This window comes from Macaca thibetana, chromosome 4, assembly GCF_024542745.1.
Source record: "Macaca thibetana thibetana isolate TM-01 chromosome 4, ASM2454274v1, whole genome shotgun sequence".
In the NCBI taxonomy this organism is placed as follows: Eukaryota; Metazoa; Chordata; class Mammalia; order Primates; family Cercopithecidae; genus Macaca; species Macaca thibetana.
In genome coordinates, this window is record NC_065581.1 from 47,592,030 (window position 1) to 47,609,429 (window position 17,400).

General features: G+C 41.0%; 2 protein-coding genes across 3 annotated transcripts in view; both read right to left on the minus strand.

Annotated features, from left to right (window-relative positions):
* RCAN2 (regulator of calcineurin 2) overlaps positions 1 to 15,737 on the minus strand; it is a 478,595-nt gene extending 462,858 nt beyond the window's left edge. Inside the window, exon 1 of the mRNA XM_050787495.1 lies at positions 15,726 to 15,737. The gene's annotated coding sequence lies outside the window, so the exon portion shown is untranslated. The remainder of the gene's footprint in view (positions 1 to 15,725) is intronic.
* Positions 1 to 17,400, minus strand: part of PLA2G7 (phospholipase A2 group VII) — a 33,381-nt gene that overhangs the window by 5,222 nt on the left and 10,759 nt on the right. For both annotated transcript variants that reach the window (XM_050787486.1, XM_050787487.1), the window contains exons 2-9: positions 13,940 to 14,082; positions 7,795 to 7,916; positions 7,204 to 7,348; positions 5,285 to 5,378; positions 3,093 to 3,161; positions 2,276 to 2,399; positions 1,336 to 1,449; positions 93 to 184 (exon numbers count right to left, since the gene is read on the minus strand). In XM_050787486.1, the coding sequence (XP_050643443.1) occupies positions 93 to 184; positions 1,336 to 1,449; positions 2,276 to 2,399; positions 3,093 to 3,161; positions 5,285 to 5,378; positions 7,204 to 7,348; positions 7,795 to 7,916; positions 13,940 to 14,048 (869 nt within the window). In that variant the 5' untranslated portion in view covers positions 14,049 to 14,082. The remainder of the gene's footprint in view (positions 1 to 92; positions 185 to 1,335; positions 1,450 to 2,275; positions 2,400 to 3,092; positions 3,162 to 5,284; positions 5,379 to 7,203; positions 7,349 to 7,794; positions 7,917 to 13,939; positions 14,083 to 17,400) is intronic.

Sequence of the window (17,400 nt, forward strand, 5' to 3'; positions counted from 1 at the left end):
AATTTGAATAAAAAATTATATCTTACATGAGTTATCACTCCCCCTCTTCCAGTAATTTACTATTCTCTTGCTTTACTATCTTATTTTCTTACCTGAATCTCTGATCTTCACTAAGAGTCTGAATAACCGTTGCTCCACCAAAAGAATGTCCAATTACTGCTATTTTTTCCCTATCAATAGAGTCCTATGTGAAAAAGCATGATATAAATTTATAATTATCTCGTCATGTTAGAAGAAATGATTTTGTCAATTATATAATTGTTCATCTCATGGGGATGGTTAAATACCTTGATTTCTTATAAAATAGAATATACATATACACACATACATTTATACATACCATACACACATATACATATATACATACACATATAAAACACATTTACACACACACATATATATATATAATATATGTAAAGGTTTGAAAGTAAACTTAATGGTCTTTGTAGTCACCCACACTGGAAATTTCAACATCAGTTCTGACTTCTGCCTCTCCTCACCCCATGTTTATTTGTTTTTTTCTTTCCATGAGTATTTATTGAGTACCTACTCTGTGCCAGGCACTGCAGTCTCATTTCAGTGAGCTTGCAGTCCATCAGGGAAGAAAGTTACACAGAGGCATGATGCAATACTGTACAGTGGTACAAAGGAGCACACAAGACAGACAGCGAGCCCGGTCCAGAAGTGGGCATTGGGGTCCAAGAAAACTTCTGAGAGGAGGTGATGCTTAACTGGAGTTTTGAAATTAAGTAGGAGTTAGGCAAGGGGAAGAGTGTGTCAGGCCAAGGGGACAACATGTACAAAGGCAAGGATACAGAGGAGAGTGGCTGCTTGAGGGACAACAAATTTCTTCATTGTATCTGGAGAACAGACCGTCATCTTCTTCTCTAGTTCCCCCTAATCCCTGCACTCTCTATGCCACACACACTTTTGAGTCTTTGCTCATTGCTGCCCACTCTGTCTGATATTTTTCCGCCCACTCCCAAACTTGTGTCAAGTTTTCAAGGTCAAGCTTAAAAACTAGCAGGAGCTGTCCATGAAATAATAACACTTCCACGGGAGTTAAGTTGAACCATATGATATTGCTGTTTTTGTAGATCAAAACTGACTAACTTTTGGCAATTTCATATCTAGTCCAAGACAATGCATTCTTAATTGCTGCAATACTTTACCTGTACTGCTTTGTGTGTGTATGTGTGTGTGTGTGTGTGTTGCAGAGGGAGGTGGTTGCAGCCCTTTATGATGTTGCACCTTGCAATACAGCAGAAAATGAGATGACAAAAAACAATAAAGAACTGTAGGACAAGAGAAAAATTACTTCTTTTTTTAGCTTACCTTTAGTTGTTCCATATCAAACTTTAAATCTAATGCATTCTTCACTGGCTTTCCATGATCAATGTCAAGAATCAGATTGAGAGCTTGGGAACATTCTTTTGCTCTTTGTCGTACCTAATATAATTATTAGAAGGAAATGACAAAGTAAAAAGTTAAAACACTTATTTTAAAGTTTGTGTAGAAGCTGTATGTGGGAAAAATCGTTGGTCAGTTATAAACTGGGAATGTGATTAGTGATTATTACATGCTACCATAATGACACAGGCCCTAGCTTTGCACATAGGTATAGCTTGGTCCAAATCCTGGCTCTGTTGCTTACCTACTATGTGACTTGAGATGACCTACTTAACCTCTCTGAGTTTCCATTGATTGTACAATAATGCCTACCTAAAGGAAATGTGGGTGGGCTCAAATGTAATATATGCAAAACACCCACTATAAAGAGGAAGCCAATATGCTTCACTTAATTGCCCTAATAGCTCTGTCAGACAGACAATGTTTTTATTCATTATTTTATAACAAAATTAAGTGGTGAAGCCAGGATTCAAACATAGAAAGTTGGGTTCTAAGGCCCATACTCTTAATTCTATTGTATATTGCCTCTCTGAAAAGTAGTCCTTTTATATTGCCTGTGAGGAAGAATCTATGAATTTATTTTCTAGCACTTTTTAGATTCTAAAATTAGAAGTTTTAATTCAGGGGACTTCTGAATAGTCACTGTCATCTCCCACATTTTTGTATTTGCCTTTGTTTTCACTATGAACGAGATATTCCATTAAAGGAATTTTACTACTCCGGGAATCTATTGACAGGTCTTTTGAGAATGGGAAATAGGAGAGCTAGAAGCATAACTTGCCATATCTAAAATTAAATTAACAAATGTCATCCTTTTGTACATGCTTTTAGGTCACCATCCACCTCTCCTTTCATTGCAATGTACCTGCTTATTTCGTATATGTATCTCCTCCTCTTCTTTCAGGGTTCTAAGGTAGAGCCAAGACTTTTTCCCTATTTCTGCAGCAGATTGGTTCTTGAAATAGTAAGTTGCAGATGCAGATCTATCTCTATAATACAAGTAAAATTATTATTTATGCATGCTCCTTCCCTTCCTCATCTGGCCCATGTTTCTCAGTTCCATCCTTGACTCAACTTCCTCTGATCTTTTGACGTCCCTCTCTTCTTCCACTCTATACTTTCTCTTAAATTAAAGAAGACCCTAAAGGAGTTCCAGGAAAAAAAACCTTATTGTCTATTGTCAAGTTGCAGGTTTTTAAACTTTTGGGTTTAAATAAACTTTTATGAAAATTAGAAACAAAATTATGAGCATTCTATCTTCCTAATCCTGGGAGGCAATGTTAGCCATGTTGAAACTCACTCTCAGGAATCCAATCCCGGCCCTGCCACTTACTAGTTGTGTGACTTTGGGCAAATTACCCTTTATCACCTCTATATTCCCCTTCCTTAAAACAACAACAACAATAATAACCATCTCATAGGATTGTTATGAAGACTGAATGAGATGGTGTATAAAAAACATTTTGCATAGAACACGGCAGGCAAGAAACCCTCTAGAAATGTTGGGTGTTTTTAAGTCTTTTAAGTCGACAGACTCAATCTCCTTTTTTGCTCATCATGTTATCATACTTGAAAGTTCCATCAACATTTTAAATAAACTTTTATGAAAATTAGAAATATAATTATGAGCATTGACATTCCCTGTAGTTGGCCAAAGAGCCCAATTACATCAGGTAACATACCTGTGTTCTACAGCAGCAACTATAAACCCATGAGATGCCAGGTCAATGCCAATAGCAGAATAAATTGTCCTTCAAAACAAAAAGAAGCATTACAACTACCAGTCATGATTACAAGGCTGAGTCCACTAACAAAACTGGGAACATGGAGGCCGTTACATCCCATAGTAGTGCCCTGGGGTGGAGTGGAGAGCTACGGTTCTTAAAGGAGGGTGATTTTTTTCCTTAGGGGATATTTGATAATGTCTGGAGGTATTTTCATTATCATGAATGTGGGTGAGGGTACTACTGATGTCTAGTGGGTAAAGGGATGCTGTCAAACATCCTACAATGCACAGGGCAACCCTTCACAACAAGAAATTATCTGGTCCAAAATGTCAAGACTACTGAAGTTGAGAAAACCCAGTGCAGTGATTATAAATATTGCCTTTGAGAGTTTTGGGTTTTTAATCTTCGCTCCGCCCCTTCCCAGCTATATGATTTTAGGTAATTACTGCATGTTTGTCCTCACCTGTAAAATGGGCCTAAGAGTAAAGTGTTTGTTTTACGGTAGCTGCAAGGTTTTGCTAAGATAATGTATACAGGAAAGCACTACAGTATGGTAGTTATGAGAATGAGAACTGCAGTCTGACCACTGTCTTTGAACCCTGGTTCTACCACTTGTCAGCTGTGTACCTTTAATAAGTCACAATATTTTCTCTGCCTCGGTTCTTTATCTATAAAATGGTGATGCTATAATAGTATGGTACCTCATCAGTGAGGATCAATTGAATTAATACATTTTCAGTACTTATAATCATATTAGAAACAGGTAAATACTTAATACATGTTAGCTATTATTAAATGGTTGGACTGGGTGAAATACTTGAAAAATCATGTGCTAAGCACTGCATTTATGCCCTCTTCCACAGCTTCATTTGCACAACCTTTTCCCCATACCATGCGTCCAATAGGAAATGTCCGCAGAGAATAAAAAGGAGGTAGCTAGAAACTATGTCTTTATTGCTGAAGATACAGGACCTTTTCAAGAGGGGGAAATGATATGGCACAGGGATTAGCAAACTTCTTCTGCTGAAGGCCAGAGAGTAAATATTTCCAGCTTTGTGGGCCATACAGTCTTTGTCACCACTACTGAACTCTGCTGTTGTAGGACAAAGGTAGCCATAGACAGTGTACAAAAATGAATGGCTGTGGCTGTGTTCCAATAAAACTTTATAGAAACAGGCAGTGGGCTGGATTTGGCCCTTGGGTTCTAAAGCCAATCACTAGTGTAGGAGAAATCAAATAGCTAGCTGAACTACATTTAAAGTGCTGAAGAGAATTCTTTATTGCAGGTGCTACCCAACTTGTGCCCAGCTAAAAGCCATCTCTCTTATTTTCTGAGTGTTTTACAATCCCCTGAGGTAGAAGAGGGGCAACAGGTGATAAAGTGGTGGAAGAAAGTGAAGAGGGTGGTTGTTGTCAGGAAAATGTGCCACTCAGCTATCATGCTACAGACTTCATAGCTTACTAAAGACCCTATCCAGCTCCTGCCCCTCTGGATCCATCACCATGGTCAAGTGGAATCTAAGCATCCAGTGAGCTGCTCCCAGAGACTTGGCACAGCATGGGTACTAACATTAACCCATTCCTATGAGATACAGGACTCTTGATAAGCAAATTTGGCCAAGCACTCCTTCCATTGGCCTGGCTCAATATTTCTTAGAACCATGCTGCAGTCTGAAGCTCTTCTTATCTGATCCTTCTCCCTTCCCCATCACCTTTTCACATGTCCAACCTGTGTCATGGTCCAAGGTTTCTCCCCATCTCTTCCTGCTCCTTCTCTCGCCTTCACAGATACTTCTCTTAACAAATGTCTTTCAGAGCTAATCTGAAATTGGTTTTTCAAAAGTCCTAAACTTTACAGAGGATAATTTTAAGGGTGTAAATATTACAGTATAGAAGGACAACTATAAAAAATGCAACACCCTTTCTTCTCTGCTGTGAGGCTAATCTCAATGAGCTGGTAGTAGGGAAAAAAACTACTTGACCAGACAGGGCTAGGACTGATCAACAGACCCACAGCCAATTATTGAACCCTAACTCCTCCAGACAAGGGCCTGCATGACATTCCCAAATCTGCTATTTCTTTTTTGAATTAAAAAAATTGTCATTTATTCCTGGAAGCTAAAAGTGTTCAACCTCTCAAAGATTACCTGAATGCTCCAAGACCATGAGAAAAAACAACAAGTGGGTATTTTTCACCAGGCCTCAGAGGGGAATTCCAGTTTGCAGGAGTTGTCACTGAACCTACACAACAATGGGAGATTATAGTTAGTGTTTTCTCTGAGTGTTGCTAGTGAATTTAATTCATATCTCATTAGCATAAAATGCAGACCCATCTGATTTATATCTACTTTTTTATGGATGAATAATCGTAGATTCATTAAAAAGACTGCTACTAGATACCCACCAACCAAAGACCCGAACTGTAAGTTTTTTTTTGTTTTTTTTGTTTTTTGAGACAGAGTTTTGCTCTTGTTGCCCAGGCTGGAGTGCAGTGGCACAATCTCAGCTCACTGCAACCTCCGCCTCCTGGGTTCAAGTCATTCTCCTGCCTCAGCCTCCGGATTAGCTGAGATTACAGGCATGCGCCACCACACCCAGCTAATTTTGTATTTTTAGTAGAGACGGAGTTTCTCCATGTTGGTCAGGCTGGTCGCGAACTCCGGACCTCAGGTGATCTGCCCACCTTAGCCTCCCAAAGTGCTGGGATTACAGGCACAAGCCACCGCATCCGGCGTAAGTTCTTTCCTCAGACCACAGGATTATTAACGATGAGTTGTCACTGACAGCTCTGGACTTAAGGTGAGAGATTTTCACAGGTGTATTCATAAAGGCTGCTACTTATTGCCATTCCCAGGTTTTGGAAAAATTTCAAAGGTAATGTTCTGAAACCAAACTACCCATAAAAGCTCACACATATTACACTGAGAGCTAGAATCTAAGAAACAGAGATGCTGTTCATTATGATTTGGTCATAATCATGCAGCAAAAGGTAGAGAAACCACTGACTTCATACTGAGTCATGGATGCAGCTCTGCCACTTCCTAGCTATGGATCTTGGGCAAGTTCCTCAAACTTTCTGTGCTTCAGATTCCTCTTGGGTAAACTTGAGAAAATGATACCTCTTTCATAGGGGTTTTGTGAGAATTTTATTTAATTAGGTAATATATGTAAAGCACCTACCCATCACATAGTAAGGGGCTCAAAAACGGATATACTGTCTTCTTGCACTTCTCAATTTTTATTATCACCATTATTATCAGCAATCATTTGTGTTTCATTTTCTCGTCTATAAAATGCAGATGTGGTCACAAAGACTGAATGTGATGATTGCTATGGAAGCGATTTATAAGTTATTTTGCAATATAAATATGCAGAGTTATGGTATTTTCATGTCTGTTGTAAGTGGTTTTTAAGACAATTAGAAGCCGATGTTTAAGATGAATCCCAAAAGTTGTAGATAGTTTTGTGGGAGAAATGTGAAGACACAGTTAACGTCAGCTCAACAGTCGTGTCTAGTCAAACAGGTAAGGAAGGAAAAGTCTACATTAATGTAATGTAGACAGTAAGTGAAGAATGCACATCAGATGGTCTTAGTAATGGGGGTAGGTGATGCAAATGAGAGTAGAGTCTCTTCATTTATGACAAGTAAGGCATTAGCTTTGACTCCTTTGTTTTGGATCTAGAGAGTCTGGTGGCTTCTACTTTCTTTCCCTTTTTGTCTAACTTAGCACAGAACATGCAGGATAGTGGCCACACCAAAGAACCTGCTATTCTCACCACGGTATTGCCTTCTCCTTGGTATGTCAGATGAACACTAAAGAGCAGCCATAGAAAGATGTCAGAGTCAGTCTGATACTCTCAGCCACTCCCATCCAACTCAGAATGGACAAAATGAGAACCCTTGATTCTGTCATAGTTGCCTGGGCTTTAAAAAAATAATTTCCTTATCATTTTCGGAGCTGTTGGGAGTGGAGAAAAATCTACTCTGGTCTTAACTGCTTGAAATTATTGTTGTTTTCAAGGTTTTCTTATATGCAAGCCTACAGAGGACCAACAGAAATCTTACCAAAGAGTAAACTCAAAATGTTGCCCATAAGCCAGTGTTTTCCAAGATACTTGCTAAGACCCCAAAAATACTCCTTATTTGGGATCCAAAGGGTGTCAAGGCGATCATCATCTTGGGATGGATAATATAAACGCAAGAAGGTGCCCTGTTAAGAAAGAAATTAATGCACTTTTAGAGAAGTTGTGTCTCAAACACATTCGAGCAGCTATTTTGCATGTTTAATTAGTGGGGACCCAAATACCTCTGTGTTCACAAAGAGGTCTAGAGAACTTTTTAGGCTGCTGTGGTGACTGAAGACAGTCACGAAAGAGAAACAGAAAAACAATGTTCTCTCTCAGTGAAAGGAAAATATAAGCAGCCTGGCTTCAGGTATTTTATGAAGTGAAAAATAGGGTTTATAGGGAAATTAATCAGACAATAGCAGTGAATTGGGGAATGGCTAAACTAGTAAAAGCCTTCATATGAAACAATACAAATTGCAAAATGAGTCATTCTCAGGTGAGGGCAAGGTCACATTTGAACACCTTCCAGTGGTACATAGTGACAGACAATATTAGAGTATCAGGATAAGTTGTATAAATTAAGCATTACCTTTTTAGTGTGATCAAACATTAAGTCTGTACAACCAACGGAATAAGGCCCATTTCCCTTAGGGATTTTAGCTTCGCCAAAGCTTGCAGCAGCCATCAGTACTTGTATTTTGTTGACCCACGCTGAAAAACAGGTATATATTATCTCATTTGTCATCCAATACACATCAGATTTTATTATGCAAAGGAATTCCAATGGAATCAAATTACTTCCCATAGTTTCTGGCCTTCTTCCTTTCTCAACCTAACAAGTAAAATATGCAATTATTGAGGGTCTGCTCTGTTCGAAACACTGTGTAGGGGTTTTGGAGTGTAAAGAGATGAAAGTAGACATAGCCCTTCTCCCAAGCTACCTTGGACCGTTACCTCCTAATGTTTGCAACCTTGCCCTCTCATTCTACTTCTATCCAGAGTATATTAAAGATGACTTCACAATCTGTTTTTCCTAAACATGAACTTTATCTCACATTTCAGATTTGTGCCTACAACTTCTCCTTAAGCATCTCTACCTGATGTCCTTCCCATAAGAATGTCAAAGCCATTTAGTTTACAAAATGAAAATAAATGACCATCTTTCAACTCCCCCTTCTCATCTTCCAGCCACACAGCCTACAACTCAAGAACTCCTCATCTCCTGCACTACAAGTCAGAAGCCTGGGAATCATCCTACTCTCCTACCTCTTTCCCACCAACCCCCTACATTCAACCAAGCTTCTATTTTTTTTTTTTTTTTTTTTTTTTTTGAGATGGAGTCTTGCCCTGTTGCCAGGCTGGAGTGCAGTGGTGCAATCTTGGATCACCGCAACCTCCGATTCCCTGGTTCAAGCGATTCTCCTGCCTCAGCCTCTTGAGTAGCTGGGATTACAGGCATAGGCATGCACCACCATGCCCAGCTAATTTTTGTATTTTTAGTAGAGATGGGGTTTCACCATCTTGGCCAGAATGGTCTTGATCTCCTGACCTCGTGATCCACCTGCCTCAGCCTCCCAAAGTGCTAGGATTACAGATGTGAGCCACTGCACCCAGCCCCAAGCCTCTATTGCTAACATTAGCTTTTAGCTTAGAACGATCTCCACAATATATCGCTGACCCTCTAGTTCAACTGTCTCATTTATGCCCTCACTGTCTCTTGATCAGACTGTTGCTCTCTCTCCTAACTGTTCTACCCACTTTGGATCTTGACCCCTTCAAACACATCCTTTACACAGCTCCTGGAGGGATTTAAAGCACAAATCACACCAGACAATTCTTAAAATCCTTCAGTGGCTTCCTATCAGCAAGTGTTCTTTCCTTGAAGGGGGAATGTATTGTAATCTTTTTGGAAGGCAGTTTGTATGAGGAATTTAAACCTCCACATGCTTTCCTAAGCAAATACACGGCTACTTGCAAAAATGTGGCCTATCCTTCCAGTGCTCTGGCGTTGAAACATACTGAGGTTCACAGGTGCACAAGTTAAATCCCAAGTTTCTGGGCACTGCAAACCCTCCACTGGAGGCCCATTGCCTCATACTCTTCTTCTGCTTCTTCCCGTTAAGTTATCCCCCTTCCCTGTGCTACAGTACCCCTGAGTGACACACTGGGCTGATTTGATGCCTCTGCTCCTTTGTAAATGCTACTGCCTATGCTTAAATCCTTTTGGCAAACTCCTATTCAAACTTCAATACCTTGGTCAGATATCCTGTCTTCTCTGAAGCCTTCTCTGATTCCCTAGACAGAATTAATCATTCCAACCTAGTATTATATAGATTCTATGTGCCTGTGTGTTTACACACATGTAATCATTCTTCCTATCACATATTAAAATGATGTGTCTACATTCTACACTAGGCTATTTCTCCAGAGTCATATCCATGTCTTTGCATCCTCTGATGTTAACACAGTGTCTGGCACATAGTCAGTGCTCAACAAATACTTGTGAAAATGAGCTTAGTTAACTTGAATGGCCACTGGTCTTTCTTGTTTTCCTTTAAACCCTTTATCATATGTAGTATTTTACTTACCTGCTCCTACAACTCCTTTTATCTTTCTGGTGCAATCCTTCCACACACCTGCAGCTTCATCTGTTCTCCTTTCCAAATCCCAATCAAATCCATATTTAATTCCAAGATGTTGAATCCATATATCAGTATATTCAGACTCTCACTTTTCTTGACATACTCAGCTTGCCCACCCATTCCTTCCATTGGATGGTGAGAGTTGATTACTCTCTGCTAGCCAGCTATCAAGAGCTATGTTAGGTAAGGCATCTGCATCAATACCATGGAACACTGCCCAGAAAGGTTTTGAGTCATGGGAAGAAACCAATTTACAGCCTCCACACTGGTGACTCATGTGTGAAACACCTGCCCATCATGAAGCCTTTCAATACATAAGGCTCGGCTACTCAAAGTTGATCCATGGACCAGCATCATTGGCACCACATGGAGCTTGGAATCGCAGGCTCCTGGACTTCACCACAGTTCTACTGAATTAGAAAAGGAGTGCCCATTAAAGTTTAAGGGACACTGGGCTGAAGTTCCAGACCACCTGGCCTGACACACTGCTCAGCAATCCATGGTCAAATGGTAGGAGGTAGTTTCAAGAAAGACAAGGGGAGAGGGGGTTGAGATGAACAAACCCTGGGAATTGGAGGGACATGGTTCTATTTCAGATTTCAGGTGTACCTCTTACAAGCTATAATCCTCTGGCCTAGGCAATTTGCTCCCCTTTCTGATCCACATTCGTAAAATGACATAAAAGCACTTGACCAGCCCACAGGACAGTTGTAAAGATGAGGTGAGAATGTAGGTCAAGTTCTTAGTACAAAACATGACACATAATGAGCAGACAACTAATGCTGTTTACTCCTTCCCCAGAGTTCATTTACTCTTGCTAGCTAAATCTGTGCTGAGTCCTTAGGGAAGTTTTAGCAGGTCTAACCTCCCCCGAGGTAGATTCAAACCCCAGAAACTTTTTTTTTTTTAAACTTTACCTGTAAGGTGAACTTTCAGGGTCTATTTAGAATTACAAAAGGCTCTTCTTCTTCCATTAAAAGAGTATCTATTGAGCCATGCTTCTGGTGTAACAGGGAGATGTGAAGTCCCAAGGAGGAGGACCTTAGGGCAGGGACACCTGCCTTTTCTTCTGTGGTGAGCAGCCTGGCGCTACTGCGCCCCCACCCCTAGGCAGACATGGTGTGCCTGTGCAGGGCTTGGGGCAGGGAGACCTCTGGCTCACACAACTCGCTAAGGAGCCCCAGAGTCACAGCTGCTGTTGGAGACACTAACCTTTAGAATTGGAGGCTCAGTTCTGGAGGCATGGGAGGGTTTCACCCAACACAAGCCTCCATTTGTGAGCTCTCAATTCCAAAGGACCAGCGAACCTTTTCCAATAAGTTAGGAGTGCCCTGGTTGTCCAACACCTGTTCTCCCTGAGAAGGTTCCTCACTCAGCATTCAGGCGCATTCATGTCAAGGTGAGGCTCTAAGTCTACCTGTTTCAGGACACCTGATCCCTGAGAAGGCCTCAGGAATCGTCAGGCTGACCCAGGTTTTGGTATAGGTCTATGGGGTCCTGTGCACCAGTGCCAGGGTGCTGGGGGTGGCAGTGGAACAGGCTCCATAGCCTGCAGCTGACCTGGTTATGGGCCTGGATTTCCCATTCTCTAACCATCTGTCAGGAGTCATCATTAAGGAATTGGAAGGAGGAAACTCATCAGATCAAATGACCACTCACACGGTTTTGTGGTTTAGAATTTATAAATGTCTCTTCTTAGTTTTCTTCAACTTTATTTTAATAGGAGGATTGGAACCTATGGTATGCTATTAATTTTATTACATATTTTTGGTGGTGTTCATTTGTCAAATATTCCTGATGTTCAGTCTTGGGTTTGGAGATGAACTGTAAACATGCTAGGAAAATTACCCTCTTATATGGCTTTAGGTCCTCCATTAGCAAAGAGGATATCTCTAGCCCATTCTTAGAAACCTTTTTACCTGCATAGCCATATTTTCTGTGTATTCATTTAGTAAGAAATTATAAAGAATCACCTATTATTTTAATTTTATTTAATAAACTATTTCTAATACTTTAAACCAATATGTATGCATTCATTTTGTTTGTTTGTTTTGGGACAGAATCTCACTCTGTAGCCCAGGCTGGAGTGCAGTGGTGAAATCTCGGCTCACTGCAACCTCCTCCTCCTGGGTTCAAGCAATTCTCCTGCTTCACCCTCTCAAGTAACTTGGACTACAGGTGTGCACCACCACACCCAGCTAATTTTATGTTTTTGTTTTGTTTTGTTTTGTTTTTCTTTTTTTTTTTTTTGAGACAGAGTCTTGCGCTGTCGCCCAGGCTGGAGTGCAGTGGCCGGATCTCAGCTCACTGCAAGCTCCGCCTCCCGGGTTCACGCCATTCTCCTGCCTCAGCCTCCCGAGTAGCTGGGACTACAGGCGCCCGCCACCTCGCCCGGCTAGTTTTTTGCATTTTTTAGTAGAGACGGGGTTTCACCGTGTTAGCCAGGATGGTCTCGATCTTCTGACCTCGTGATCCGCCCGTCTCGGCCTCCCAAAGTGCTGGGATTACAGGCTTGAGCCACCGCGCCCGGCCTGTTTTGTTTTTTAATATAGATGGTGTTTCGCCATGTTGGCCAGGCTGGTTTTGAACTCCTGACCTCAAGTGATCCATCCACCTTGGCCTCCCAAAGTGCTGGGATTACAGGCGTGAGCCACCATGCCTGGCCTGCATTCATCTGGGCACTGCATGGGGCTCAATGCTGGGACTATAAAGATAAATAAAGCAATGTCCCTGTCCTCAAGTTTCTGTCAGTCCAGTGACAGCTTTCCAATGATTTTTAAAGATAAAGGGAATTAAAATTTGTTTAAATTTTTATCCTGTACCAATAAAAAGTGAATGATATAAATGTTTCCTGGATGATGATTTTCCCACCATATAAGATATTACCTGTTCTCAATCCACAGAAAAGGTAATAGAAAAAATGAATTTAATGTCATCTAGGATGCAGGACCCTTGAATTTGGCTATAAATTTATTATCTTAGTCACTAGTGTATCCTTGATGACTTAACTTCCTGATGTGTTGTAGGATGAATGGACCTGCGGATATTATTCTATTTCCTATGCAAAGGTAGATATAAGATATAGGACCTCTCCTAATGCATTCATTTTCCTGGTTATGTAGTAGGGCAGAATTTAAGGTACTGAGTTATGAAAGCTCTTTTGCAAATTCTATAGTAAGGAGTCACCCATCAAGCTTGAACAACTAGATCCAGAGTGACCCACAACTACCCAGGTGCACAGCTCTGTAGGTATAGTCACTATGACACCATTCAGAAGCCACCTACACTGCTTTCCATAGGAGACTGGGAAGAGAAGTTTATGCATCACAACCCTCTGGGATGAGCAGGAATTTGCAAAGCTCCAGAAACAATCTCTTTGCAATTAAGGTCCCTCTTAATGACATTAAATGTAGCTGTCTAAAGATGGCTGTCCTGTTTTGGCCCCTCCTCCTCCTAGGTTTGTCTAAGCTTTCCTCCGTTTTCTTTCCCCTCTTATCACAAGGTAAGAAAGAATCAGTGATCACATCCATTCTCATCTGGAACTCCCTAGCACCTCCCTTGTCCCTACTTCTCTCTATTATTAGGTAGGAAAGATTGTTTCCTTTTGGATCCCAAGACCTGAAACTGTTATCTCACATGACTTTCCACTATTAACCAGGACTAGGCCTGTTGAACAAGACACCTGCTTCTTCTCCGCCTCATGGAAGCACGTTTTGAGACTGCCTTGGAGTGGACTCCAGAGCCGTTGCATTACTATGCTTGTGTGGGCATATGTTAGGGCAGTTGGAGAGAAAAGGGGTGGCATTAAGGAGGTTCTCCTTGGTGATTGCAAGCTGAGCTTCCAGTGTATCTTAAAATATCCCATCCTGGTTCTGTCCTGCAGTCCTGACACTGAAGAACACAGGCGCTTCTTCAATTTCCATTGAAATAAGGAAAAAGTGAGAACCTCTCCCCGACTCCAGCAGAATGCAGGATCTCCATAAGCATTTAAATAGGACTTTTTTAGATGTGCAGATGTGCAACTTCTTGGGGCCCACTTGAAGTATGGCAACAGATCAGTTGCTCAAGACCTTGAACAAATATACCTCTTACCTGATGATTTCATATGGGCAACAGGATTTAGGTATTGCCAGTCAAAAGGATGAACCACAGCAAGGCAGCCGCAGAGGCAGAAAAGCACACACAATTTGGGTGGCACCATCTTGGGAGCTGAGCAGCAGTTTCAGCTTAGTCTTCTTTAAAGCAGATGATTAAAAGAAAAAAAAACATGCAATGAAGAGGCCTTAAATAGGCTGACAAATCAAGAGAGGCTGAGGTACTAGTAACACTTGGAAAAAATAAAACGTGTATTTTCTGGGCCGGGTTTTAGATTGGCACTAGAATAGTAAAATCCTTGGTAATGTAGGATTACCATTACCTACATTACCAAGGATTACATTGGATTGTAGAGCACAGAAATAATACTTTCAGACAGTTAGATTAAGTTTTTGGTCACTAGTTTTCTAACTTTATAGCAGTATAGTCAGCAATAAAAATAGCCAACAAAATATAACAAAGATAACAACCATCTATCATCTTCATAATAACATCCATAGGTATGTCTAGCACATAGTAAACAGTTGATAAATTTTGGCTATTGCCATCATTTAATTATACAGTGATTATATTTCTGCTGCGGTGGTTGTTTTGGGTGTTAATATGATGTTATATTCTTGGTAATTTCTATAATCCTACTATGATACAAGTTTCCAAAAAGCAGATGTCAGGTCTTATTTGTTGTCCCAGTGCCTAATAGAGGGCCTGGCAAGAAGTAGTATTGCATAGATGCTTGTTGAATCAGCAAATGAAACAACAGAATATGAGATGCGTGGTAATAATAAATTATATTACAATTAGGCTGTATGCTAACATCTTATTAGCAAAAACTATCTTGCATTTGTGCACCCATTTTCCCCTCTAAAATTTGGCCCTTCAACTTTTGTGGGGGATAGAAAAGGTCCAAGCCACCACCATCTCTCATCTAAAATTTGCCATCACCTCTAACAGGTCTCCTTGCTTTTGCCCTTGACCCTATAATCTATCCCCAACACAGCAGCCAGAGTGATTGTGTCACCCTTCTGCACAAAACCCCCAAATGGTGTCATATGTTACAGGGCAGAAGCCATTCACCCAAAATAGCATATAAGGCTCTATATAGCCTTTACTGAACACACTCCCAATCCTTCCACTATCCCCTCTTGGACACTTGCTGCAATCACACTTGCTTCCTTGCCATTCACCAAACATGCCAAGTACTCCACACCCACCCCCCATCCCCACCTTGAGGGCTTTGAATATCTTCCCTTTTGTGGGAATCCTCTTTGCTCTGACACCCAAATGACTGGTCCTCTCACTTCCGGGTTTTTGTTCCAGCGATACTTTCTCAGTGACACTTTCCTGGATCAATCGATTTAAAATTGCAATCTAACCTCCTTCTTCACACCAATACATTCCCTCTTTCCCTCCCTACTTTATTTTTCTCCAATATTTATCACCAACAAACACGCTTTGTATGTTATTTGTTAGCTGTGTATCACCTTCCACTAAAAACTTAGTTCCGTGAGTGGCAGGACTTTTTATGATTTTTTCCCCCTGCTGTATTCCCAAGACCTAGAATAGTACCTGGTATACAGAGGCACTCAATAAATGCCTGCTGAGTGAATAAATCTAGCACATCTGGTTAGTAATACAAACTGCGCCAAGTTTAATGATCCGGTGTCCCACGGACACTAATGAAGCACTCGTTAGTATAGCTATTTTGTGGGCAGATATAATATAGATGTGTGGCACAGACAATGAGTGCTCCTGAACATCTATGTGCGTCCCTACATTTCTTAACTGCCCCTGTGGTTGGGCTGGGCCCGTGGGACTCATTCCTGAGAAACAGAAATTTGAACAGAAGTGGGTCTGAAACAGAGTCACTGTATCTCCTTCATGCCTTACTTTCCCTGACACAGCAAACTTAGAAATCACGTGCTGACATAGTGCAGTCTTGAAGTGAAAGGAGCCTGGATGCCTAGTCACTAAACACAGAAGAGCCCCTGCCAATTCAAATGATCTTTCACAAATAGGAAATAAACCTTTGCTGTGTTAAGGCACTGAAATTTCCAGGTGAAGCTGTTACTGCCTCACTGCAGCACAGCATGGCCTATCCTGAATGTCAGATCTGCAGTCATTCAATCAAAGGGTATTTCTTAAGCAAATACTATATGCCCTCTGCTATGGCAACAATTGTGGTAAGTACCAGAGAATGTGACACAATCCCTACTCTCAGAGAGTTTACAACTGTGTTTCAGAGACAAAACTAGCATATATTAATAATATAATACAGGAAGAAAGCAAATTACAGGGGCATTTTATAATTCTTAAATGATATGGTGCAAGTTCCGAGAGAGCAACAGAAATTTAGACAGAAAGATTTCAAAGAGATGGGGCTTTCGTGCAAGGGCAGCTCCTATTGTACAGGCTAGAAACACCCATACAGGCCACTGGGAAATGTGTTGCTGAAGCTCTAAACATTTTTTTTTTTTTTTTGACAGAGTCTCACTCTGTCACCAGGCTGGAGTTCAGTGGTGTGATCTCGGCTCACTGCAACTTCCACCTCCTGGGTTCAAGCAATTCTCCTGCCTCAGCCTCCAGAGTAGCTGGGACTACAGGCGCCCACCACTATGCCCGGCTAATTTTTGTATTTTTAGTAGAGACGGGGTTTCACCATGTTGGCCAGGATGGGCTCGATCTCCTGACCACATGATCTGCTCTCCTCGGCCTCCCAAAGTGCTGTGATTACAGGCGTGAGCCGCCACGCCCGGTCAAAACTTCTTAAACTACTTGCAGAGGGACTGTATTTCCTTATTCAACATCTTTCTTTTGATCAGAAAAAAAAGTATATATAGTGTAACTCTATAAGATTATTTATAATTTTGGTTGATTTTATTTTATCTTATTTCAGTATTATATTTAATTTTATTATAAAGTTAATAGATGATTTCAAAACTCCAAACATAACAGGAAAAGGTAAATTGAGTTGTCTCTTCACAAATAATGACTTGCTAACAGATTTTTTTCCAGACGCATTTCTAGGCTTGAATACGTGCACACTGCAGGGGTCAAGGGGGCCACGGGTGGCATTGCCCTTGGACCTCTGAAGGTTCACTGAAAACTCAACTTGTAAAAGGCAGATTATTTATCTAATATGTATTCACAAGGAGCCTTCAGAATGAAAACCCAAAGATACAGGGGAAACTGTCTATTTTTATGCATAGGTTCAACAAAGTATGAACAGCTGTGTGGAAATATGACTGGACAATAAGGGTAAGCTCTAATGCTAATAGACTCACAGGGGAAACCCAGCAAGGCCTGTCTGTTCAGATTATCCTTGGTCTCTCTGTGCAGCATTCCATCCTCCAGGGTAAGAGGACCCTTCCTGGAATGAGGGTCTCATAACCTACAATCAGGTTGGAGTCCTGCCTTGGGCAGGTGAAAGGAAGGCAGGAAAAGGTCAGAGAGAAAGATTC